General features: G+C 50.1%; 1 protein-coding gene across 2 annotated transcripts in view; it reads left to right on the forward strand.

Moving 5' to 3' along the window:
* Window positions 1-25750, forward strand: part of LOC146830123 (dynein regulatory complex protein 1-like) — a 236881-nt gene that overhangs the window by 123613 nt on the left and 87518 nt on the right. For both annotated transcript variants that reach the window (XM_085604350.1, XM_085604351.1), the window contains exons 10-11: window positions 20564-20802; window positions 21765-21874. In XM_085604350.1, coding sequence (XP_085460476.1) covers window positions 20564-20802; window positions 21765-21874 — 349 coding nt within the window. The remainder of the gene's footprint in view (window positions 1-20563; window positions 20803-21764; window positions 21875-25750) is intronic.

Below are 25750 nucleotides of genomic sequence, written 5' to 3' on the forward strand. Positions count from 1 at the left end.
TTCCCAGGACCGGTTTCTGGCATTTCAGCCGTCTTCAGCCAGGCTTGCTTGAATCCAGTGGCAAAGTGAGCAAGGGACTCACATCTGAGCATACCCTGCCAACTTATGGCGAACAAAGCAAAAACCAAAGGAAATGATGGACGGAGTGTTGAACATTGCAAGCACTCACCCCCAGTCAACTGATCTGGGTTTAATCCATCACCGTTCTTTAGCCCACTCTGCCACCCCAGTTCAGACATGGCCATATGCAAATCAGTCTGACCCTGTGCCTCATGGGAACAGTCCAGCCCGAACTGCCAAGCCATGTCTTCCCTGGACCGGAAACAAGCTTCCCAGGACCGGTTTCTGGCATTTCAGCCGTCTTCAGCCAGGCTTGCTTGAATCCAGTGGCAAAGTGAGCAAGGGACTCACGTCTGAGCATACCCTGCCAACTTATGGCGAACAAAGCAAAAACCAAAGGAAATGATGGACGGAGTGTTGAACATTGCAAGCACTCACCCCCATTCAACTGATCTGGGTTTAATCCATTACCGTTCTTTAGCCCATTCTGCCACCCCAGTTCAGACATGGCCATATGCAAATCAGTCTGACCCTGTGCCTCATGGGAACAGTCCAGCCCGAACTGCCAAGCCATGTCTTCCCTGGACCGGAAACAAGCTTCCCAGGACCGGTTTCTGGCATTTCAGCCAGGCTTGCTTGAATCCAGTGACAAAGTGAGCAAGGGACTCACGTCTGAGCATACCCTGCCAACTTATGGCGAACAAAGCAAAAACCAAAGGAAATGATGGACGGAGTGTTGAACATTGCAAGCACTCACCCCCAGTCAACTGATCTGGGTTTAATCCATCACCGTTCTTTAGCCCACTCTGCCACCCCAGTTCAGACATGGCCATATGCAAATCAGTCTGACCCTGTGCCTCATGGGAACAGTCCAGCCCGAACTGCAAAGCCATGTCTTCCCTGGACCGGAAACAAGCTTCCCAGGACCAGTTTCTGGCATTTCAGTCGTCTTCAGCCAGGCTGGTTGAATCCAGTGGCAAAGTGAGCAAGGGACTCACGTCTGAGCATACCCTGCCAACTTATGGCGAACAAAGCAAAAACCAAAGGAAATGATGGACGGAGTGTTGAACATTGCAAGCACTCACCCCCAGTCAACTGATCTGGGTTTAATCCATCACCGTTCTTTAGCCCACTCTGCCACCCCAGTTCAGACATGGCCATATGCAAATCAGTCTGACCCTGTGCCTCATGGGAACAGTCCAGCCCGAACTGCCAAGCCATGTCTTCCCTGGACCGGAAACAAGCTTCCCAGGACCGGTTTCTGGCATTTCAGCCGTCTTCAGCCAGGCTTGCTTGAATCCAGTGGCAAAGTGAGCAAGGGACTCACGTCTGAGCATACCCTGCCAACTAATGGCGAACAAAGCAAAAACCAAAGGAAATGATGGACGGAGTGTTGAACATTGCAAGCACTCACCCCCAGTCAACTGATCTGGGTTTAATCCATCACCGTTCTTTAGCCCACTCTGCCACCCCAGTTCAGACATGGCCATATGCAAATCAGTCTGACCCTGTGCCTCATGGGAACAGTCCAGCCCGAACTGCCAAGCCATGTCTTCCCTGGGCCGGAAACAAGCTTCCCAGTACCGGTTTCTGGAATTTCAGCCGTCTTCAGCCAGGCTTGCTTGAATCCAGTGGCAAAGTGAGCAAGGGACTCACGTCTGAGCATACCCTGCCAACTTATGGCGAACAAAGCAAAAACCAAAGGAAATGATGGACGGAGTGTTGAACATTGCAAGCACTCACCCCCAGTCAACTGATCTGGGTTTAATCCATCACCGTTCTTTAGCCCACTCTGCCACCCCAGTTCAGACATGGCCATATGCAAATCAGTCTGACCCTGTGCCTCATGGGAACAGTCCAGCCCGAACTGCCAAGCCATGTCTTCCCTGGACCGGAAACAAGCTTCCCAGGACCGGTTTCTGGCATTTCAGCCGTCTTCAGCCAGGCTTGCTTGAATCCAGTGGCAAAGTGAGCAAGGGACTCACGTCTGAGCATACCCTGCCAACTTATGGCGAACAAAGCAAAAACCAAAGGAAATGATGGACGGAGTGTTGAACATTGCAAGCACTCACCCCCAGTCAACTGATCTGGGTTTAATCCATCACCGTTCTATAGCCCACTCTGCCACCCCAGTTCAGACATGGCCATATGCAAATCAGTCTGACCCTGTGCCTCATGGGAACAGTCCAGCCCGAACTGCCAAGCCATGTCTTCCCTGGACCGGAAACAAGCTTCCCAGGACCGGTTTCTGGCATTTCAGCCGTCTTCAGCCAGGCTGGTTGAATCCAGTGGCAAAGTGAGCAATGGACTCACGTGTGAGCATACCCTGCCAACTTATGGCGAACAAAGCAAAAACCAAAGGAAATGATGGACGGAGTGTTGAACATTGCAAGCACTCACCCCCAGTCAAATGATCTGGGTTTAATCCATCACCGTTCTTTAGCCCACTCTTCCACCCTAGTTCAGACATGGCCATATGCAAATCAGTCTGACCCTGTGCCTCATGGGAACAGTCCAGCCCGAACTGCCAAGCCATGTCTTCCCTGGACCGGAAACAAGCTTCCCAGGACCGGTTTCTGGCATTTCAGCCGTCTTCAGCCAGGCTTGCTTGAATCCAGTGGCAAAGTGAGCAAGGGACTCACGTCTGAGCATACCCTGCCAACTTATGGCGAACAAAGCAAAAACCAAAGGAAATGATGGACGGAGTGTTGAACATTGCAAGCACTCACCCCCAGTCAACTGATCTGGGTTTAATCCATCACCGTTCTTTAGCCCACTCTGCCACCCCAGTTCAGACATGGCCATATGCAAATTAGTCTGACCCTGTGCCTATTGGGAACAGTCCAGCCCGAACTGCCAAGCCATGTCTTCCCTGGACCGGAAACAAGCTTCCCAGGAACGGTTTCTGGCATTTCAGCCAGGCTTGCTTGAATCCAGTGACAAAGTGAGCAAGGGACTCACGTCTGAGCATACCCTGCCAACTTATGGCGAACAAAGCAAAAACCAAAGGAAATGATGGACGGAGTGTTGAACATTGCAAGCACTCACCCCCAGTCAACTGATCTGGGTTTAATCCATCACCGTTCTTTAGCCCACTCTGCCACCCCAGTTCAGACATGGCCATATGCAAATCAGTCTGACCCTGTGCCTAATGGGAACAGTCCAGCCCAAACTGCCAAGCCATGTCTTCCCTGGACCGGAAACAAGCTTCCCAGGACCAGTTTCTGGCATTTCAGCCGTCTTCAGCCAGGCTGGTTGAATCCAGTGGCAAAGTGAGCAAGGGACTCACGTCTGAGCATACCCTGCCAACTTATGGCGAACAAAGCAAAAACCAAAGGAAATGATGGACGGAGTGTTGAACATTGCAAGCACTCACCCCCAGTCAACTGATCTGGGTTTAATCCATCACCGTTCTTTAGCCCACTCTGCCACCCCAGTTCAGACATGGCCATATGCAAATCAGTCTGACCCTGTGCCTCATGGGAACAGTCCAGCCCGAACTGCCAAGCCATGTCTTCCCTGGACCGGAAACAAGCTTCCCAGGACCGGTTTCTGGCATTTCAGCCGTCTTCAGCCAGGCTTGCTTGAATCCAGTGGCAAAGTGAGCAAGGGACTCACGTCTGAGCATACCCTGCCAACTAATGGCGAACAAAGCAAAAACCAAAGGAAATGATGGACGGAGTGTTGAACATTGCAAGCACTCACCCCCAGTCAACTGATCTGGGTTTAATCCATCACCGTTCTTTAGCCCACTCTGCCACCCCAGTTCAGACATGGCCATATGCAAATCAGTCTGACCCTGTGCCTCATGGGAACAGTCCAGCCCGAACTGCCAAGCCATGTCTTCCCTGGGCCGGAAACAAGCTTCCCAGTACCGGTTTCTGGAATTTCAGCCGTCTTCAGCCAGGCTTGCTTGAATCCAGTGGCAAAGTGAGCAAGGGACTCACGTCTGAGCATACCCTGCCAACTTATGGCGAACAAAGCAAAAACCAAAGGAAATGATGGACGGAGTGTTGAACATTGCAAACACTCACCCCCAGTCAACTGATCTGGGTTTAATCCATCACCGTTCTTTAGCCCACTCTGCCACCCCAGTTCAGACATGGCCATATGCAAATCAGTCTGACCCTGTGCCTCATGGGAACAGTCCAGCCCGAACTGCCAAGCCATGTCTTCCCTGGACCGGAAACAAGCTTCCCAGGACCGGTTTCTGGCATTTCAGCCGTCTTCAGCCAGGCTTGCTTGAATCCAGTGGCAAAGTGAGCAAGGGACTCACCTCTGAGCATACCCTGCCAACTTATGGCGAACAAAGCAAAAACCAAAGGAAATGATGGACGGAGTGTTGAACATTGCAAGCACTCACCCCCAGTCAACTGATCTGGGTTTAATCCATCACCGTTCTTTAGCCCACTCTGCCACCCCAGTTCAGACATGGCCATTTGCAAATCAGTCTGACCCTGTGCCTCATGGGAACAGTCCAGCCCGAACTGCCAAGCCATGTCTTCCCTGGACCGGAAACAAGCTTCCCAGGACCGGTTTCTGGCATTTCAGCCGTCTTCAGCCAGGCTGGTTGAATCCAGTGGCAAAGTGAGCAATGGACTCACGTGTGAGCATACCCTGCCAACTTATGGCGAACAAAGCAAAAACCAAAGGAAATGATGGACGGAGTGTTGAACATTGCAAACACTCACCCCCAGTCAACTGATCTGGGTTTAATCCATCACCGTTCTTTAGCCCACTCTTCCACCCTAGTTCAGACATGGCCATATGCAAATCAGTCTGACCCTGTGCCTCATGGGAACAGTCCAGCCCGAACTGCCAAGCCATGTCTTCCCTGGACCGGAAACAAGCTTCCCAGGACCGGTTTCTGGCATTTCAGCCGTCTTCAGCCAGGCTTGCTTGAATCCAGTGGCAAAGTGAGCAAGGGACTCACGTCTGAGCATACCCTGCCAACTTATGGCGAACAAAGCAAAAACCAAAGGAAATGATGGACGGAGTGTTGAACATTGCAAGCACTCACCCCCAGTCAACTGATCTGGGTTTAATCCATCACCGTTCTTTAGCCCACTCTGCCACCCCAGTTCAGACATGGCCATATGCAAATTAGTCTGACCCTGTGCCTATTGGGAACAGTCCAGCCCGAACTGCCAAGCCATGTCTTCCCTGGACCGGAAACAAGCTTCCCAGGACCGGTTTCTGGCATTTCAGCCGTCTTCAGCCAGGCTTGCTTGAATCCAGTGGCAAAGTGAGCAAGGGACTCACGTCTGAGCATACCCTGCCAACTTATGGCGAACAAAGCAAAAACCAAAGGAAATGATGGACCGAGTGTTGAACATTGCAAGCACTCACTCCCAGTCAACTGATCTGGGTTTAATCCATCACCGTTCTTTAGCCCACTCTGCGACCCCAGTTCAGACATGGCCATATGCAAATCAGTCTGACCCTGTGCCTCATGGGAACAGTCCAGTCCGAACTGCCAAGCCATGTCTTCCCTGGACCGGAAAAAAGCTTCCCAGGACCGGTTTCTGGCATTTCAGCCGTCTTCAGCCAGGCCTGCTTGAATCCAGTGGCAAAGTGAGCAAGGGACTCGCGTCTGAGCATACCCTGCCAACTTATGGCGAACAAAGCAAAAACCAAAGGAAATGATGGACGGAGTGTTGAACATTGCAAGCACTCACCCCCAGTCAACTGATCTGGGTTTAATCCATCACCGTTCTATAGCCCACTCTGCCACCCCAGTTCAGACATGGCCATATGCAAATCAGTCTGACCCTGTGCCTCATGGGAACAGTCCAGCCCGAACTGCCAAGCCATGTCTTCCCTGGACCGGAAACATGCTTCCCAGGACCGGTTTCTGGCATTTCAGCCGTCTTCAGCCAGGCTTGCTTGAATCCAGTGGCAAAGTGAGCAAGGGACTCACGTCTGAGCATACCCTGCCAACTTATGGCGAACAAAGCAAAAACCAAAGGAAATGATGGACGGAGTGTTGAACATTGCAAGCACTCACCCCCAGTCAACTGATCTGGGTTTAATCCATCACCGTTCTTTAGCCCACTCTGCCACCCCAGTTCAGACATGGCCATATGCAAATCAGTCTGACCCTGTGCCTCATGGGAACAGTCCAGCCCGAACTGCCAAGCCATGTCTTCCCTGGACCGGAAACAAGCTTCCCAGGACTGGTTTCTGGCATTTCAGCCGTCTTCAGCCAGGCTTGCTTGAATCCAGTGGCAACGTGAGCAAGGGACTCACGTCTGAGCATATCCTGCCAACTTATGGCGAACAAAGCAAAAACCAAAGGAAATGATGGACGGAGTGTTGAACATTGCAAGCACTCACCCCCAGTCAACTGATCTGGGTTTAATCCATCACCGTTCTTTAGCCCACTCTGCCACCCCAGTTCAGACATGGCCATATGCAAATCAGTCTGACCCTGTGCCTCATGGGAACAGTCCAGCCCGAACTGCCAAGCCATGTCTTCCCTGGACCGGAAACAAGCTTCCCAGGACCGGTTTCTGGGATTTCAGCCGTCTTCAGCCAGGCTTGCTTGAGTCCAGTGGCAAAGTGAGCAAGGGACTCACGTCTGAGCATACCCTGCCAACTTATGGCGAACAAAGCAAAAACCAAAGGAAATGATGGACGGAGTGTTGAACATTGCAAGCACTCACCCCCAATCAACTGATCTGGGTTTAATCCATCACCGTTCTTTAGCCCACTCTGCCACCCCAGTTCAGACATGGCCATATGCAAATCAGTCTGACCCTGTGCCTCATGGGAACAGTCCAGCCCGAACTGCCAAGCCATGTCTTCTCTGGACCGGAAACAAGCTTCCCAGTACCGGTTTCTGGCATTTCAGCCGTCTTCAGCCAGGCTTGCTTGAATCCAGTGGCAAAGTGAGCAAGGGACTCACGTCTGAGCATACCCTGCCAACTTATGGCGAACAAAGCAAAAACCAAAGGAAATGATGGACGGAGTGTTGAACATTGCAAGCACTCACCCCCAGTCAACTGATCTGGGTTTAATCCATCAACGTTCTTTAGCCCACTCTGCCACCCCAGTTCAGACATGGCCATATGCAAATCAGTCTGACCCTGCGCCTCATGGGAACAGTCCAGCCCGAACTGCCAAGCCATGTCTTCCCTGGACCGGAAACAAGCTTCCCAGGACCGGTTTCTGGCATTTCAGCTGTCTTCAGCCAGGCTTGCTTGAATCCAGTGGCAAAGTGAGCAAGGGACTCACGTCTGAGCATACCCTGCCAACTTATGGCGAACAAAGCAAAAACCAAAGGAAATGATGGACGGAGTGTTGAACATTGCAAGCACTCACCCCCAGTCAACTGATCTGGGTTTAATCCATCACCGTTCTTTAGCCCACTCTGCCACCCCAGTTCAGACATGGCCATATGCAAATCAGTCTGACCCTGTGCCTCATGGGAACAGTCCAGCCCGAACTGCAAATCCATGTCTTCCCTGGACCGGAAACAAGCTTCCCAGGACCAGTTTCTGGCATTTCAGCCGTCTTCAGCCAGGCTGGTTGAATCCAGTGGCAAAGTGAGCAAGGGACTCACGTCTGAGCATACCCTGCCAACTTATGGCGAACAAAGCAAAAACCAAAGGAAATGATGGACGGAGTGTTGAACATTGCAAGCACTCACCCCCAGTCAACTGATCTGGGTTTAATCCATCACCGTTCTTTAGCCCACTCTGCCACCCCAGTTCAGACATGGCCATATGCAAATCAGTCTGACCCTGTGCCTCATGGGAACAGTCCAGCCCGAACTGCCAAGCCATGTCTTCCCTGGACCGGAAACAAGCTTCCCAGGACCGGTTTCTGGCATTTCAGCCGTCTTCAGCCAGGCTTGCTTGAATCCAGTGGCAAAGTGAGCAAGGGACTCACGTCTGAGCATACCCTGCCAACTAATGGCGAACAAAGCAAAAACCAAAGGAAATGATGGACGGAGTGTTGAACATTGCAAGCACTCACCCCCAGTCAACTGATCTGGGTTTAATCCATCACCGTTCTTTAGCCCACTCTGCCACCCCAGTTCAGACATGGCCATATGCAAATCAGTCTGACCCTGTGCCTCATGGGAACAGTCCAGCCCGAACTGCCAAGCCATGTCTTCCCTGGGCCGGAAACAAGCTTCCCAGTACCGGTTTCTGGAATTTCAGCCGTCTTCAGCCAGGCTTGCTTGAATCCAGTGGCAAAGTGAGCAAGGGACTCACGTCTGAGCATACCCTGCCAACTTATGGCGAACAAAGCAAAAACCAAAGGAAATGATGGACGGAGTGTTGAACATTGCAAGCACTCACCCCCAGTCAACTGATCTGGGTTTAATCCATCACCGTTCTTTAGCCCACTCTGCCACCCCAGTTCAGACATGGCCATATGCAAATCCGTCTGACCCTGTGCCTCATGGGAACAGTCCAGCCCGAACTGCCAAGCCATGTCTTCCCTGGACCGGAAACAAGCTTCCCAGGACCGGTTTCTGGCATTTCAGCCGTCTTCAGCCAGGCTTGCTTGAATCCAGTGGCAAAGTGAGCAAGGGACTCACGTCTGAGCATACCCTGCCAATTTATGGCGAACAAAGCAAAAACCAAAGGAAATGATGGACGGAGTGTTGAACATTGCAAGCACTCACCCCCAGTCAACTGATCTGGGTTTAATCCATCACCGTTCTTTAGCCCACTCTGCCACCCCAGTTCAGACATGGCCATATGCAAATCAGTCTGACCCTGTGCCTAATGGGAACAGTCCAGCCCAAACTGCCAAGCCATGTCTTCCCTGGACCGGAAACAAGCTTCCCAGGACCGGTTTCTGGCATTTCAGCCGTCTTTAGCCAGGCTTGCTTGAATCCAGTGGCAAAGTGAGCAAGGGACTCACGTCTGAGCATACCCTGCCAACTTATGGCGAACAAAGCAAAAACCAAAGGAAATGATGGACTGAGTGTTGAACATTGCAAGCACTCACCCCCAGTCAACTGATCTGGGTTTAATCCATCACCGTTCTTTAGCCCACTCTGCCACCCCAGTTCAGACATGGCCATATGCAAATCAGTCTGACCCTGTGCCTCATGGGAACAGTCCAGCCCGAACTGCAAAGCCATGTCTTCCCTGGACCGGAAACAAGCTTCCCAGGACCAGTTTCTGGCATTTCAGCCGTCTTCAGCCAGGCTGGTTGAATCCAGTGGCAAAGTGAGCAAGGGACTCACGTCTGAGCATACCCTGCCAACTTATGGCGAACAAAGCAAAAACCAAAGGAAATGATGGACGGAGTGTTGAACATTGCAAGCACTCACCCCCAGTCAACTGATCTGGGTTTAATCCATCACCGTTCTTTAGCCCACTCTGCCACCCCAGTTCAGACATGGCCATATGCAAATCAGTCTGACCCTGTGCCTCATGGGAACAGTCCAGCCCGAACTGCCAAGCCATGTCTTCCCTGGACCGGAAACAAGCTTCCCAGGACCGGTTTCTGGCATTTCAGCCGTCTTCAGCCAGGCTTGCTTGAATCCAGTGGCAAAGTGAGCAAGGGACTCACGTCTGAGCATACCCTGCCAACTAATGGCGAACAAAGCAAAAACCAAAGGAAATGATGGACGGAGTGTTGAACATTGCAAGCACTCACCCCCAGTCAACTGATCTGGGTTTAATCCATCACCGTTCTTTAGCCCACTCTGCCACCCCAGTTCAGACATGGCCATATGCAAATCAGTCTGACCCTGTGCCTCATGGGAACAGTCCAGCCCGAACTGCCAAGCCATGTCTTCCCTGGGCCGGAAACAAGCTTCCCAGTACCGGTTTCTGGAATTTCAGCCATCTTCAGCCAGGCTTGCTTGAATCCAGTGGCAAAGTGAGCAAGGGACTCACGTCTGAGCATACCCTGCCAACTTATGGCGAACAAAGCAAAAAACCAAAGGAAATGATGGACGGAGTGTTGAACATTGCAAGCACTCACCCCCAGTCAACTGATCTGGGTTTAATCCATCACCGTTCTTTAGCCCACTCTGCCACCCCAGTTCAGACATGGCCATATGCAAATCCGTCTGACCCTGTGCCTCATGGGAACAGTCCAGCCCGAACTGCCAAGCCATGTCTTCCCTGGACCGGAAACAAGCTTCCCAGGACCGGTTTCTGGCATTTCAGCCGTCTTCAGCCAGGCTTGCTTGAATCCAGTGGCAAAGTGAGCAAGGGACTCACGTCTGAGCGTACCCTGCCAACTTATGGCGAACAAAGCAAAAACCAAAGGAAATGATGGACGGAGTGTTGAACATTGCAAGCACTCACCCCCAGTCAACTGATCTGGGTTTAATCCATCACCGTTCTTTAGCCCACTCTGCCACCCCAGTTCAGACATGGCCATATGCAAATCAGTCTGACCCTGTGCCTCATGGGAACAGTCCAGCCCGAACTGCCAAGCCATGTCTTCCCTGGACCGGAAACAAGCTTCCCAGGACCGGTTTCTGGCATTTCAGCCGTCTTCAGCCAGGCTGGTTGAATCCAGTGGCAAAGTGAGCAATGGACTCACGTGTGAGCATACCCTGCCAACTTATGGCGAACAAAGCAAAAACCAAAGGAAATGATGGACGGAGTGTTGAACATTGCAAGCACTCACCCCCAGTCAACTGATCTGGGTTTAATCCATCACCGTTCTTTAGCCCACTCTTCCACCCTAGTTCAGACATGGCCATATGCAAATCAGTCTGACCCTGTGCCTCATGGGAACAGTCCAGCCCGAACTGCCAAGCCATGTCTTCCCTGGACCGGAAACAAGCTTCCCAGGACCGGTTTCTGGCATTTCAGCCGTCTTCAGCCAGGCTTGCTTGAATCCAGTGGCAAAGTGAGCAAGGGACTCACGTCTGAGCATACCCTGCCAACTTATGGCGAACAAAGCAAAAACCAAAGGAAATGATGGACGGAGTGTTGAACATTGCAAGCACTCACCCCCAGTCAACTGATCTGGGTTTAATCCATCACCGTTCTTTAGCCCACTCTTCCACCCTAGTTCAGACATGGCCATATGCAAATCAGTCTGACCCTGTGCCTCATGGGAACAGTCCAGCCCGAACTGCCAAGCCATGTCTTCCCTGGACCGGAAACAAGCTTCCCAGGACCGGTTTCTGGCATTTCAGCCGTCTTCAGCCAGGCTTGCTTGAATCCAGTGGCAAAGTGAGCAATGGACTCACGTGTGAGCATACCCTGCCAACTTATGGCGAACAAAGCAAAAACCAAAGGAAATGATGGACGGAGTGTTGAACATTGCAAGCACTCACCCCCAGTCAACTGATCTGGGTTTAATCCATCACCGTTCTTTAGCCCACTCTGCCACCCCAGTTCAGACATGGCCATATGCAAATTAGTCTGACCCTGTGCCTATTGGGAACAGTCCAGCCCGAACTGCCAAGCCATGTCTTCCCTGGACCGGAAACAAGCTTCCCAGGACCGGTTTCTGGCATTTCAGCCGTCTTCAGCCAGGCTTGCTTGAATCCAGTGGCAAAGTGAGCAAGGGACTCACGTCTGAGCATACCCTGCCAACTTATGGCGAACAAAGCAAAAACCAAAGGAAATGATGGACCGAGTGTTGAACATTGCAAGCACTCACCCCCAGTCAACTGATCTGGGTTTAATCCATCACCGTTCTTTAGCCCACTCTGCGACCCCAGTTCAGACATGGCCATATGCAAATCAGTCTGACCCTGTGCCTCATGGGAACAGTCCAGTCCGAACTGCCAAGCCATGTCTTCCCTGGACCGGAAAAAAGCTTCCCAGGACCGGTTTCTGGCATTTCAGCCGTCTTCAGCCAGGCCTGCTTGAATCCAGTGGCAAAGTGAGCAAGGGACTCGCGTCTGAGCATACCCTGCCAACTTATGGCGAACAAAGCAAAAACCAAAGGAAATGATGGACGGAGTGTTGAACATTGCAAGCACTCACCCCCAGTCAACTGATCTGGGTTTAATCCATCACCGTTCTTTAGCCCACTCTGCCACCCCAGTTCAGACATGGCCATATGCAAATCAGTCTGACCCTGTGCCTCATGGGAACAGTCCAGCCCGAACTGCCAAGCCATGTCTTCCCTGGACCGGAAACATGCTTCCCAGGACCGGTTTCTGGCATTTCAGCCGTCTTCAGCCAGGCTTGCTTGAATCCAGTGGCAAAGTGAGCAAGGGACTCACGTCTGAGCATACCCTGCCAACTTATGGCGAACAAAGCAAAAACCAAAGGAAATGATGGACGGAGTGTTGAACATTGCAAGCACTCACCCCCAGTCAACTGATCTGGGTTTAATCCATCACCGTTCTTTAGCCCACTCTGCCACCCCAGTTCAGACATGGCCATATGCAAATCAGTCTGACCCTGTGCCTCATGGGAACAGTCCAGCCCGAACTGCCAAGCCATGTCTTCCCTGGACCGGAAATAAGCTTCCCAGGACCGGTTTCTGGCATTTCAGCCGTCTTCAGCCAGGCTTGCTTGAATCCAGTGGCAAAGTGAGGAAGGGACTCACGTCTGAGCATACCCTGCCAACTTATGGCGAACAAAGCAAAAACCAAAGGAAATGATGGACGGAGTGTTGAACATTGCAAGCACTCACCCCCAGTCAACTGATCTGGGTTTAATCCATCACCGTTCTTTAGCCCACTCTGCCACCCCAGTTCAGACATGGCCATATGCAAATCAGTCTGACCCTGTGCCTCATGGGAACAGTCCAGCCCGAACTGCCAAGCCATGTCTTCCCTGGACCGGAAACAAGCTTCCCAGGACCAGTTTCTGGCATTTCAGCCGTCTTCAGCCAGGCTGGTTGAATCCAGTGGCAAAGTGAGCAAGGGACTCACGTCTGAGCATACCCTGCCAACTTATGGCGAACAAAGCAAAAACCAAAGGAAATGATGGACGGAGTGTTGAACATTGCAAGCACTCACCCCCAGTCAACTGATCTGGGTTTAATCCATCACCGTTCTTTAGCCCACTCTGCCACCCCAGTTCAGACATGGCCATATGCAAATCAGTCTGACGCTGTGCCTCATGGGAACAGTCCAGCTCGAACTGCCAAGCCATGTCTTCCCTGGACCGGAAACATGCTTCCCAGGACCGGTTTCTGGCATTTCAGCCGTCTTCAGCCAGGCTTGCTTGAATCCAGTGGCAAAGTGAGGAAGGGACTCACGTCTGAGCATACCCTGCCAACTTATGGCAAACAAAGCAAAAACCAAAGGAAATGATGGACGGAGTGTTGAACATTGCAAGCACTCACCCCCAGTCAACTGATCTGGGTTTAATCCATCACCGTTCTTTAGCCCACTCTGCCACCCCAGTTCAGACATGGCCATATGCAAATCAGTCTGACCCTGTGCCTCATGGGAACAGTCCAGCCCGAACTGCCAAGCCATGTCTTCCCTGGACCAGAAACAAGCTTCCCAGGACTGGTTTCTGGCATTTCAGCCGTCTTCAGCCAGGTTTGCTTGAATCCAGTGGCAAAGTGAGCAAGGGACTCACGTCTGAGCATACCCTGCCAACTTATGGCGAACAAAGCAAAAACCAAAGGAAATGATGGACGGAGTGTTGAACATTGCAAGCACTCACCCACAGTCAACTGATCTGGGTTTAATCCATCACCGTTCTTTAGCCCACTCTGCCACCCCAGTTCAGACATAGCCATATGCAAATCAGTCTGACCCTGTGCCTCATGGGAACAGTCCAACCCAACTGCCAAGCCATGTCTTCCCAGGACCGGTTTCTGGCATTTCAGCCGTCTTCAGCCATGCTTGCTTGAATCCAGTGGCAAAGTGAGTAAGGGACTCACGTCTGAGCATACCCTGCCAACTTATGGCGAACAAAGCAAAAACCAAAGGAAATGATGGACGGAGTGTTGAACATTGCAAGCACTCACCCCCAGTCAACTGATCTGGGTTTAATCCATCACCGTTCTTTAGCCCACTCTGCCACCCCAGTTCAGACATGGCCATATGCAAATCAGTCTGACCCTGTGCCTCATGGGAACAGTCCAGCCCGAACTGCCAAGCCATGTCTTCCCTGGACCGGAAACAAGCTTCCCAGGACTGGTTTCTGGCATTTCAGCCGTCTTCAGCCAGGCTTGCTTGAATCCAGTGGCAAAGTGAGCAAGGGACTCACATCTGAGCATACCCTGCCAACTTATGGCGAACAAAGCAAAAACCAAAGGAAATGATGGACGGAGTGTTGAACATTGCAAGCACTCACCCCCAGTCAACTGATCTGGGTTTAATCCATCACCATTCTTTAGCCCACTCTGCCACCCCAGTTCAGACATAGCCATATGCAAATCAGTCTGACCCTGTGCCTCATGGGAACAGTCCAGCCCGAACTGCCAAGCCATGTCTTCCCTGGACCGGAAACAAGCTTCCCAGGACCGGTTTCGGGCATTTCAGCCGTCTTCAGCCAGGCTTGCTTGAATCCAGTGGCAAAGTGAGCAAGGGACTCACATCTGAGCATACCCTGCCAACTTATGGCGAACAAAGCAAAAACCAAAGGAAATGATGGACGGAGTGTTGAACATTGCAAGCACTCACCCCCAGTCAACTGATCTGGGTTTAATCCATCACCGTTCTTTAGCCCACTCTGCCACCCCAGTTCAGACATGGCCATATGCAAATCAGTCTGACCCTGTGCCTCATGGGAACAGTCCAGCCCGAACTGCCAAGCCATGTCTTCCCTGGACCGGAAACAAGCTTCCCAGGACCGGTTTCTGGCATTTCAGCCGTCTTCAGCCAGGCTTGCTTGAATCCAGTGGCAAAGTGAGGAAGGGACTCACGTCTGAGCATACCCTGCCAGCTTATGGCGAACAAAGCAAAAACCAAAGGAAATGATGGACGGAGTGTTGAACATTGCAAGCACTCACCCCCAGTCAACTGATCTGGGTTTAATCCATTACCGTTCTTTAGCCCACTCTGCCACCCCAGTTCAGACAAGGCCATATGCAAATCAGTCTGACCCTGTGCCTCATGGGAACAGTCCAGCCCGAACTGCCAAGCCATGTCTTCTCTGGACCGGAAACAAGCTTCCCAGGACCGGTTTCTGGCATTTCAGCCAGGCTTGCTTGAATCCAGTGACAAAGTGAGCAAGGGACTCACGTCTGAGCATACCCTGCCAACTTATTGCGAACAAAGCAAAAACCAAAGGAAATGATGGACGGAGTGTTGAACATTGCAAGCACTCACCCCCAGTCAACTGATCTGGGTTTAATCCATCACCGTTCTTTAGCCCACTCTGCCACCCCAGTTCAGACATGGCCATATGCAAATCAGTCTGACCCTGTGCCTCATGGGAACAGTCCAGCCCGAACTGCCAAGCCATGTCTTCCCTGGACCGGAAACAAGCTTCCCAGGACCGGTTTCTGGCATTTCAGCTGTCTTTAGCCAGGCTTGCTTGAATCCAGTGGCAAAGTGAGCAAGGGACTCACGTCTGAGCATACCCTGCCAACTTATGGCGAACAAAGCAAAAACCAAAGGAAATGATGGACGGAGTGTTGAACATTGCAAGCACTCACCCCCAGTCAACTGATCTGGGTTTAATCCATCACCGTTCTTTAGCCCACTCTGCCACCCCAGTTCAGACATGGCCATATGCAAATCAGTCTGACGCTGTGCCTCATGGGAACAGTCCAGCCCGAACTGCCAAGCCATTTCTTCCCTGGACCGGAAACATGCTTCCCAGGACCGGTTTCTGGCATTTCAGCCGTCTTCAGCCAGGCTTGCTTGAATCCAGTGGCAAAGTGAGGAAGGGACTCACGTCTGAGCATACCCTGACAACTTATGGCGAACAAAGGAAAAACCAAAGGAAATGATGGACGGAGTGTTGAACATTGCAAGCACTCACCCCCAGTCAACTGATCTGGGTTTAATCCATCACCGTTCTTTAGCCCACTCTGCCACCCCAGTTCAGACATGGCCATATGCAAATCAGTCTGACCCTGTGCCTCATGGGAACAGTCCAGCCCGAACTGCCAAGCCATGTCTTCTCTGGACCGGAAACAAGCTTCCCAGGACCGGTTTCTGGCATTTCAGCCAGGCTTGCTTGAATCCAGTGACAAAGTGAGCAAGGGACTCACGTCTGAGCATACCCTGCCAACTTATTGCGAACAAAGCAAAAACCAAAGGAAATGATGGACGGAGTGTTGAACATTGCAAGCACTCACCCCCAGTCAACTGATCTGGGTTTAATCCATTACCGTTCTTTAGCCCACTCTGCCACCCCAGTTCAGACATGGCCATATGCAAATCAGTCTGACCCTGTGCCTCATGGGAACAGTCCAGCCCGAACTGCCAAGCCATGTCTTCCCTGGACCGGAAACAAGCTTCCCAGGACCGGTTTCTGGCATTTCAGCCGTCTTTAGCCAGGCTTGCTTGAATCCAGTGGCAAAGTGAGCAAGGGACTCACGTCTGAGCATACCCTGCCAACTTATGGCGAACAAAGCAAAAACAAAATGAAATGATGGACGGAGTGTTGAACATTGCAAGCACTCACCCCCAGTCAACTGATCTAGGTTTAATCCATCACCGTTCTTTAGCCCACTCTGCCACCCCAGTTCAGACATGGCCATATGCAAATCAGTCTGACCCTGTGCCTCATGGGAACAGTCCAGCCCGAACTGCCAAGCCATGTCTTCCCTGGACCGGAAACACGCTTCCCAGGACCGGTTTCTGGCATTTCAGCCGTCTTCAGCCAGGCTTGCTTGAATCCAGTGGCAAAGTGAGCAAGGGACTCACGTCTGAGCATACCCTGCCAACTTATGGCGAACAAAGCAAAAACCAAAGGAAATGATGGACGGAGTGTTGAACATTGCAAGCACTCACCCCCAGTCAACTGATCTGGGTTTAATCCATCACCGTTCTTTAGCCCACTCTGCCACCCCAGTTCAGACATGGCCATATGCAAATCAGTCTGACCCTGTGCCTCATGGGAACAGTCCAGCCCGAACTGCCAAGCCATGTCTTCCCTGGACCGGAAACAAGCTTCCCAGGACCGGTTTCTGGCATTTCAGCCGTCTTCAGCCAGGCTTGCTTGAATCCAGTGGCAAAGTGAGCAAGGGACTCACGTCTGAGCATACCCTGCCAACTTATGGCGAACAAAGCAAAAACCAAAGGAAATGATGGACGGAGTGTTGAACATTGCAAGCACTCACCCCCAGTCAACTGATCTGGGTTTAATCCATCACCGTTCTTTAGCCCACTCTGCCACCCCAGTTCAGACATGGCCATATGCAAATCAGTCTGACCCTGTGCCTCATGGGAACAGTCCAGCCCGAACTGCCAAGCCATGTCTTCCCTGGACCGGAAACAAGCTTCCCAGGACCGGTTTCTGGCATTTCAGCCGTCTTCAGCCAGGCTTGCTTGAATCCAGTGGCAAAGTGAGCAAGGGACTCACGTCTGAGCATACCCTGCCAACTTATGGCAGACAAAGCAAAAACCAAAGGAAATGATGGACGCAGTGTTGAACATTGCAAGCACTCACCCCCAGTCAACTGATCTGGGTTTAATCCATCACCGTTCTTTACCCCACTCTGCCACCCCAGTTCAGAGATGGCCATATGCAAATCAGTCTGACCCTGTGCCTCATGGGAACAGTCCAGCCCGAACTGCCAAGCCATGTCTTCCCTGGACCATTGTTTGATGCCAACTGCACCTGGCTTTGCCCTTTCCGTCGTTGCCATGCTTCAGTGATGCTGATCTGATCAATTGAAGCAATGTTTATGTAAAGAATGCTGTTTCAAATCCTTTTTCAAGTTCATGTTTATCTCAGGACAAAGCTCATTATACAGAAGAGACATAAGAATCAGCAATGCACTATGCAAATTAAAAAGTTAAATATTAAAGAGTACAACATTACCTGATTTTCAATACTTAAAAAAACCTCATGCATATGATCCAGCGTGGGAAAAAGGGGGGTAAAATTTACAGATCCTCCCTGCGTCACAGACCCGACGTCACGCTAACTCATTCACACATGCATTCATTGGTTGGGCCCATGACACCAACTCTCATACGTTTCTCTCACAGGTCTGCACACAGGAGGAATGATGCGCTGGACATGTGGGGGGGGGGGGTACCTTATTACCTATAGGGAAGAAAAGTTATATTGCAGAATATACATATTTGCATCACCACCTATAGGATCCAAACATTAACATCAAGGCACTCCACCACTTGGTCGACGGACCAATTAGTTGGACTGGTTGATGGTGATTTAGAACCAGCTAAAACACATTTAAGCTTCAGAATCCTCTAATCCCTTAATGGAAAACCACAAACTCATAATTTCTGTTAATCAAATTATTGTTTATCTAAATCCTGTTTGCAATCATATGATTAGCATTTTGGTCAATCAAATTTTAAAATGTTGTCAATACAACACAAATCGCATGACATTTTATATTTACCTATTCTTGCTATCGGGTCTTTTCTAATTCAATTGGCTCTGCATACACCGATTGTCCTGCTCAATTGTCCCAATAAAAGCAGGCCAAGACTCAAAGTCCGGAAAAGCTCTTTGCTCAGCACGTCACAGTCCAAAAGATCTCCAAAGGACCAGGAATCGTGCAAGCATCTAGCTCATCTGTGGGGTCGGTAGGGGTGTGCGGTCATCGATCTAACTCCTCCCTATTCTACTTCCCTTTTTATAATACATTTCTGGGTAACATGAAACATTTCTTTGGCAATACTATATTCTGATTGGTCCATTTGAAGAAAAATTTAACATCGTCCAATTTTCCCCAGAGACTTTGGTTCCCAAAGTAGTGCTGGGTCACTTCCTCGGTTCGTGTCATCACCATGCAACATTGTTGTTCCCTGGTTGTGGAAGTTCATTGTTTCCTGCGTTGATTTTCACTAACTGAAGTTTGGTAGTCCTCCATGTTCCTATCCTTGACCAGGAACACTGTGCTCTGACGTGAGGGTGTTTGGAGATCTGCGAAGCCATCCGCGTCTGCGCAGTCGACATCGCGCTCACGAGACGGTGGCCACTTCCGAACTCCATTTTGAATGTTATGGTTTAGTAGGCCCAAATGCCAACTTAAGCAAAACAAACACAAAAGAATAATGAATACACTGAAATGAAGATTCTAATGTTAAACCCTCACTAATCCCTTTATGTATTAGTATTTTCCTAGCTTATAGTGACATTTAAAGCGATAAAAACTCACCATTCGGTCCTAACAGGAACGCAAACGTCACCAAAGCAACATAAATCATGCAATATTCTATCACCACACGTACTACTGTTAATAGGCGTACCACAATTGTTATTAGAGTTATTCTGCCAAGCAAATAGCAATAAGTCCCGCGTGTAATTGGTGTTTACCAAATGCAAATGGTTGGTTAGTATAACACTGCAAACAGTTAATTCAAATTATAATATAAGTCGATTACGTAATTAGTATTTTCATGCAAAATAGAGAAGGTATACACAATTTTGCTTTACCTACTCCATCACATACACTACAATTTAAAGAACGTGTTCATTCCAGAATAAAACATTGCCTGACTCTCCAGGCAGCCAGTAGAAACCATGAAGTGGAAAACACAATTGGTCTTGAATGATCAGACTTTATCAGGTCTGTCAGGGCCCCTACCCTCCGTATCGCCAAATTTCTCCACGGCTTGTTTAGCCTTCTTGTCCTCACAGTGGCATACTTAGGGGAGAAATGTTAACCCTAAGCTCGAGGTATAGAACTCTGGCCAGCACTGGTTCCACTTCAGCCAGGTCTGGCCCAGGTTGGGTGTACACGTATGGATTACGTCAGGCTCCTTTGGTTGGTAGCTAAAGATATCATCCCCAGAAGCCATGTTCTATATACAGGTTTGGCCTGCTATGCTGTCCTATGGTAAGGACCCCAGCTGAGATCAGAGCCTGGCAGACCTACCTGCCCCAACACACAACAGACATTTCCAAGCCAACCAAGTCGTTGGTGTGGACGGATGGATGGAGGGCGGAGGGATCCCTCTAGACGTGGAACTCCTTGGCTGCCTCGCATTTGAACAGCTATTGTTGCACTTCGTTGGTTTGACTCTGATGTCCGCACTGACAGTATCTGATTACCCATTTGTTTTTATTTGCTCCCCCCTCCTCTGCCGCACTATGTAAGCTGTGATAGTATTCTCATTGTCGTGTCCTCTGATTCCTGATGTCTGTCTGCACAAATTTTGAAAATAAAAATTTTAAAAAAAAATTAAAAAAAAAAAACCAAGTGCTTGGCTACTGAGGAGGGATAAGGCATTGAATAAGGCCGCCCTGGAGTCTAATCCAGTCCAGAGTGGTGTTAGCTTTGCAAGTGAAGAGATGTCCATCATCCCAAGGTCCACAAGCAGGGGTACTGTCGGGGTGCTTGAAGGTAAACTTCCTATGGTCTTAGGTGCAACTCCTTTCTTTGCTGTTTCTAGCTCTTTTTACTTTTTCTAGTGTCTTAGGTTCAAAGCTTTTCTTTGTGCTACTTTGAGATGAGTGTGACTTACCTGCCATCTCCTTTGGCCCACTGCTTCCAGGCACTTTGAGGCGGTGGATTCCAAGAAGTTCCATGACATCTGGCTGATGAACGAGGAGGAGATAAAAGAATTGGTGAAACGAGCACTGGAAGCTGACCGCGCTCTCCATGAGCAGCAGCTGGGTGTTCCGTGGGCTCCACCAGACCTGTGGTTTATGCAAAGCGTTGGACCATTGTCGCGGCAGCAGCAGAAGAAGAAGTCTGCCGGTCAGCTGGCAGAAGAGGTGATGCGATCAGGAGGTAATGACTGGCGCGATCATTGGTCTTACCAATGTTTTTTTATATAAAGGCCATCCCTCCCCTCATCGCTTTCCTGACCTCAGCAATTACACAGAAGCCTCTACTAGGAGACATAGTTGACAGATTTGCACAATGCTATTGATGCATATATTTTCTCAGTTTACAAGAAGGCTGCAATAATACATGTATGTTCCAGTTTCATCAATGCCAGGGTAATGCAAAATGTTCCCCTCTTCCACCGTAAGCACACCTTTATATTTTATACTTAAGCACAGCCTCAGATAGGAGTGTGTACCACAACACATCACACTCTCTCTCTCTCTCTTTTTATCTCCCTCTCTCTCTTTCTGTCTCTCCCTTCCTCTCTCTCCCTCTCTCTCTCAGTTCCGTCCTCATCACAGACCCCCAGGCTTGCTGAGCTGTGTTGTGTGGGTTCCTGGCTCCTGCTTAGTCTCTTTGCTCGCTTAAGTCTCTCTATGACGGCACTGGCATGTCCAGGCCAGGCGTGAGACAGGCCACAGAGGTCTAGTACAGGCAATCAGCAGCGCAGTAGGAGTAACTTCATCCTTGAGTGCATGCAGCTGGCAGCCACGTATGTGCACTGTAGGCTGGGTCAGGCTTTTTGCGGTGTTTGTGAGTGTGTCTCTGCATGGTCCTCCTCCTCTGCAGACTCTGCTAGCAGCCTGCATGCCCCTCCAGTTACTACCGTCTGCTGCTGCCTCCAGTATGGACCATGATGCTAGCTGAGGCATACACACTCTTCTGTTCTGCTAAAAGCTTTGGGGGTTGCCAGTTGCCCAAGAGGTCACTTGAAAGCAGCTACTGAAGCTGCATTCTCACTGTGTTACTGCTTATAAGATGTTATTAGAGTTCACTGGGGTAAAATAAACACCTATAAATACATGTTTGTGCACTTGCACACCTTTTCACGCTTCACTTTTCTGTTGTGCTCTCTTTAAAAGGCACAGATGCTTCTGATGATGACAACAGATGGGGCTCAACCAGAGGTGGCCAGCATCAGTTTTCAGCGCAGACTGTGAAACGGATTCTGGAGCTCCTCAGTGATGAATCGGTGAGTGACTGTGGCCTCCACACTTTGCTGCCACTTTTTGATGTAAGTAAATGTATGTTAAGCTCCCTGGCCATCTGCTGCTACAGGCTGCCTAGAAGTGATGGAAGGTCAGTGGAGACAACAGACCCATGGAGCAGTGTGGAGTAAATCTTAGTACTTCAGTCACCTCCTTATAGTCTATCTCCTTGTACTTCAGTCACCTCCTTATGGTCTATCTCCTTGTACTTCAGTCACCTCCTTATAGTCTAGCTCCGTGTACTTCAGTCACCTCTACATGATCTATCTCCTTGCACTTCAGTCACCTCCTTATAGTGTATCTCCTTGTACCTCAGTCACCTCCTTGGTGCTTCAGTCACCTCCTCATGGTCAGTCTGCTTGTACTTCAGTCACCTCCTTATGGTCTATCTCCTATTACTTTAGCCACCTCCTTATGGTCTACCTCCTTTTACTTTAGTCACCTCCTTCTGGTCTATCTCCTTTTACTTTAGTCAACTCCTTATGGTCTAGCTCCTTTTACTTCATTCACCTCCTTATGGTCTATCTCCTTGCACTTCAGTCACCTCCTTATGGTCTATCTCATTATACTTCAGTCACCACCTTAAGGTCTATCTCCTTGTACTTCAGTCACCTCCTTATAGTCTATCTCTGTGTACTTCAGTCACCTCTACATGGTCTATCTCCTTGTACTTCAGTCACCTCCTTATAGTCTATCTCTGTGTACTTCAGTCACCTCCTTATAGTCTATCTCCATGTACTTCAGTCACCTCTACATGGTCTATCTCCGCGTACTTCAGTCACCTCTACATGGTCTATCTCCGCATACTTCAGTCACCTCTACATAGTCTATCTCCTTGTACTTCAGTCACCTCTACATGGTCTATCTCTGTGTACTTCAGTCACCTCTACATGGTCTATCTCCTTGTACTTCAGTCACCTCCTTATTGTCAATCTCCTGGTACATCAGTCACCTCCTTATAGTCTATCTCCTTGTACTTCAGTCACCTCCTTATAGTCTATCTCCGTGTACTTCAGTCACCTCTACATTAACTATCTCCGCGTACTTCAGTCACCTCTACATGGTCTATCTCCTTGTACTTCAGTCACCTCTACATGGTCTATCTCCTTGTACTTCAGTCACCTCTATATGGTCTATCTCCTTGTACTTCAGTCACCTCCTTATAGTCTATCTCCTTGTTCTTCAGTCACCTCCTTATGGTCTATCTCCTTTTACTTCAGTCTCATCCTTAAGGTCTATCTCCTTGTACTTCAGTCACCTCCTTATAGTCTATCTCCTTGTACTTCAGTCACCTCATTATTGTCTATCTCCTTGTACTTCAGTCACATCTTTATGATCTATCTCCTAGTGCTTCAGTCACCTCTGCATGGTCAGTCTGCTTGTACTTCAGTCACCTCCTTATAGTCTATCTCCTTGTACTTCAGTCACCTCCTTATGGTCTTTCTCCTATTACTTCAGTCACCTCCTTATGGTCTATCTCCTTGTGCTTCAGTCACCTCCTTATGGTCTATCTCCTAGTACTTCAGTCACCTCCTTATAGTCTATCTCCTTGTACTTCAGTCACCTCCTTATGGTCTATCTACTTGTACTTCAGTCACCTCCTTATGGTCTATCTCCTTGTACTTCAGTCACCTCCTTATGCTCTACCTTACCTTTGATGCCAGTTCACAAAGTGAAGGTGTTGTCACCTTTGTTCGCCATAAGTTGGCAGGGTATGCTCAGACGTGAGTCCCTTGTTCACTTTGCCACTGGATTCAAGCAAGCCTGGCTGAAGACGGCTGAAATGCCAGAAACCGGTCCTAGGAAGCTTGTTTCCGGTCCAGGGAAGGCATGGCTTGGCAGTTCGGGCTGGACTGTTCCCATGAGGCACAGGGTCAGACTGATTTGCATATGGCCATGTCTGAACTGGGGTGGCAAAGTGGGCTAAAGAACGGTGATGGATCAAACCCAGATCTGTTGACTGGGTGTGAGTGTTTGATTGGTTCTGATACTCCGTCCATCACCACCCCCTTTTGTACCTCTTTGTTCGCCATACGTTGGCAGGGTAGGCTCAGACGTGAGTCCCTTGCTCACTTTGCCACTGGATTCAAGCAAGCCTGGCTGAAGACGGCTGAAATGCCAGAAACCGGTCCTAGGAAGCTTGTTTCCGGTCCAGGGAAGGCATGGCTTGGCAGTTCGGGCTGGACTGTTCCCATGAGGCACAGGGTCAGACTGATTTGCATATGGCCATGTCTGAACTGGGGTGGCAAAGTGGGCTAAAGAACGGTGATGGATCAAACCCAGATCTGCTGACTGGGTGTGAGTGTTTGATTGGTTCTGATACTCCGTCCATCACCACCCCTTTTTGTACCACCTACATGCACTAGGCGTTAGTAAATGACTCGTTAGAATCACTGACCATCTCTTGCTACAGACAAGATCCAATGGAAGTTCAGTGGGAACAATGGATCTAGAAAGAAGACAAAGGAAATGTTTATAGCTCAATGACCTATTTATGGTCCATCTGCTGCTTTGCTTCAAAGCGTTTAAAGGCTGTATTGTCCTCACTTAACTGTTTCCTAAGGGAAGATGTTGTGTCTTCAGCCACAACCTTCAACAAAACAAACAAATAATTCAGTCAGTTTTCACTTGTGTTTCGAAAACAAAACCACTCCTGATGTAGGAATCGCTGTTCCTCTCATCAGACTAACAGAATTTTAAAGGAGCAGGTTTGCCACTTGCCATGAGATACTTGCCCCTTCCCCAGCCACCATTTTCTTTGACCATCCCACCTAGTTTCAGTGTTGATAGCTAGGAGCAATGGTACTGGTCACCTGTGGTACTGGTCACCTGTGGTTCTCACCGCTGTTTAGTGGGTCTGTATGTGGAATGAGGCAGGAGACTCTGCATGAAAGGTAACTGAGCGCTCGCTGGCTGGCTCTGTCAGGAATCTAGCAACATTTCACCTTTTGATCCTTTGCAGGCCAGGGCAATAGTGCTCAAGGTCCCACCATAATTAGAGGCTAACTGGCCACCAGACACAGCTGTATGGGTGGAGCTTAACCACCAGCTAGATCTGCATGGCCGGGCCTCCACCACCCCATCACATTAATTAACACCACCACCAGACACAGCTGCAGGAGTGGAACTTCACCATCAGCTAGAGCTGCGTGGCCAGGCCTCCACCACCCCATCACATTAATTAACACCACCACCAGACGCAGCTGCAGGAGTGGAACTTCAGCACCATCCAGAGCTGCGTGGCCAGGTCTCCACCACCCAATCAGATTAATTAACACCACCACCAGACACAGCTGCAGGCGTGGAACATCAGCACAAGCTAGAACTGTGTGGGCGGCCCTCTCCCTCCACCATCACCTTCATCAGTAACACTAGTACCACCAGGTACAGCTGCACGGGTGGAACTTCACCACCAGCTAGAACTGCGTGGCCAGGCCTCTCCCCCCATCACATTAACACCACCACCAGACACAGCTGCAGCGGTGGAACATCAGCACTAGCTAGAGCTGTGTGGGCGGCCCTGTCCCTCCACCATCACCTTCATGAACACCACCACCTGACACAGGTGCAGGGTTGGAACTTCACCACCAGCTACATCCGCGTGGACAGCCCTCTCCCTCGTACCATCACCTTCATCATTAACACTAGTACCATCCGGTACAGCTGCAGGGTTAGAACTTCACCACCAGCTAGTGCTGTATAGCCGGGCCTCTACCACCACCAGCACTTTCATCAACACCACCACCACCATCAGGCACAGCTGCAGGGTTAAAACCTCATCACCAGCTAGAGATGTGTGGTCAGGCCTCCACCACCATCACCTTCATCAACACCACCACCAGACACAGCTGAAGGGGTGG

This window comes from Triturus cristatus, chromosome 5_1 (assembly GCF_964204655.1).
Source record: "Triturus cristatus chromosome 5_1, aTriCri1.1, whole genome shotgun sequence".
NCBI lineage: Eukaryota > Metazoa > Chordata > Amphibia > Caudata > Salamandridae > Triturus > Triturus cristatus.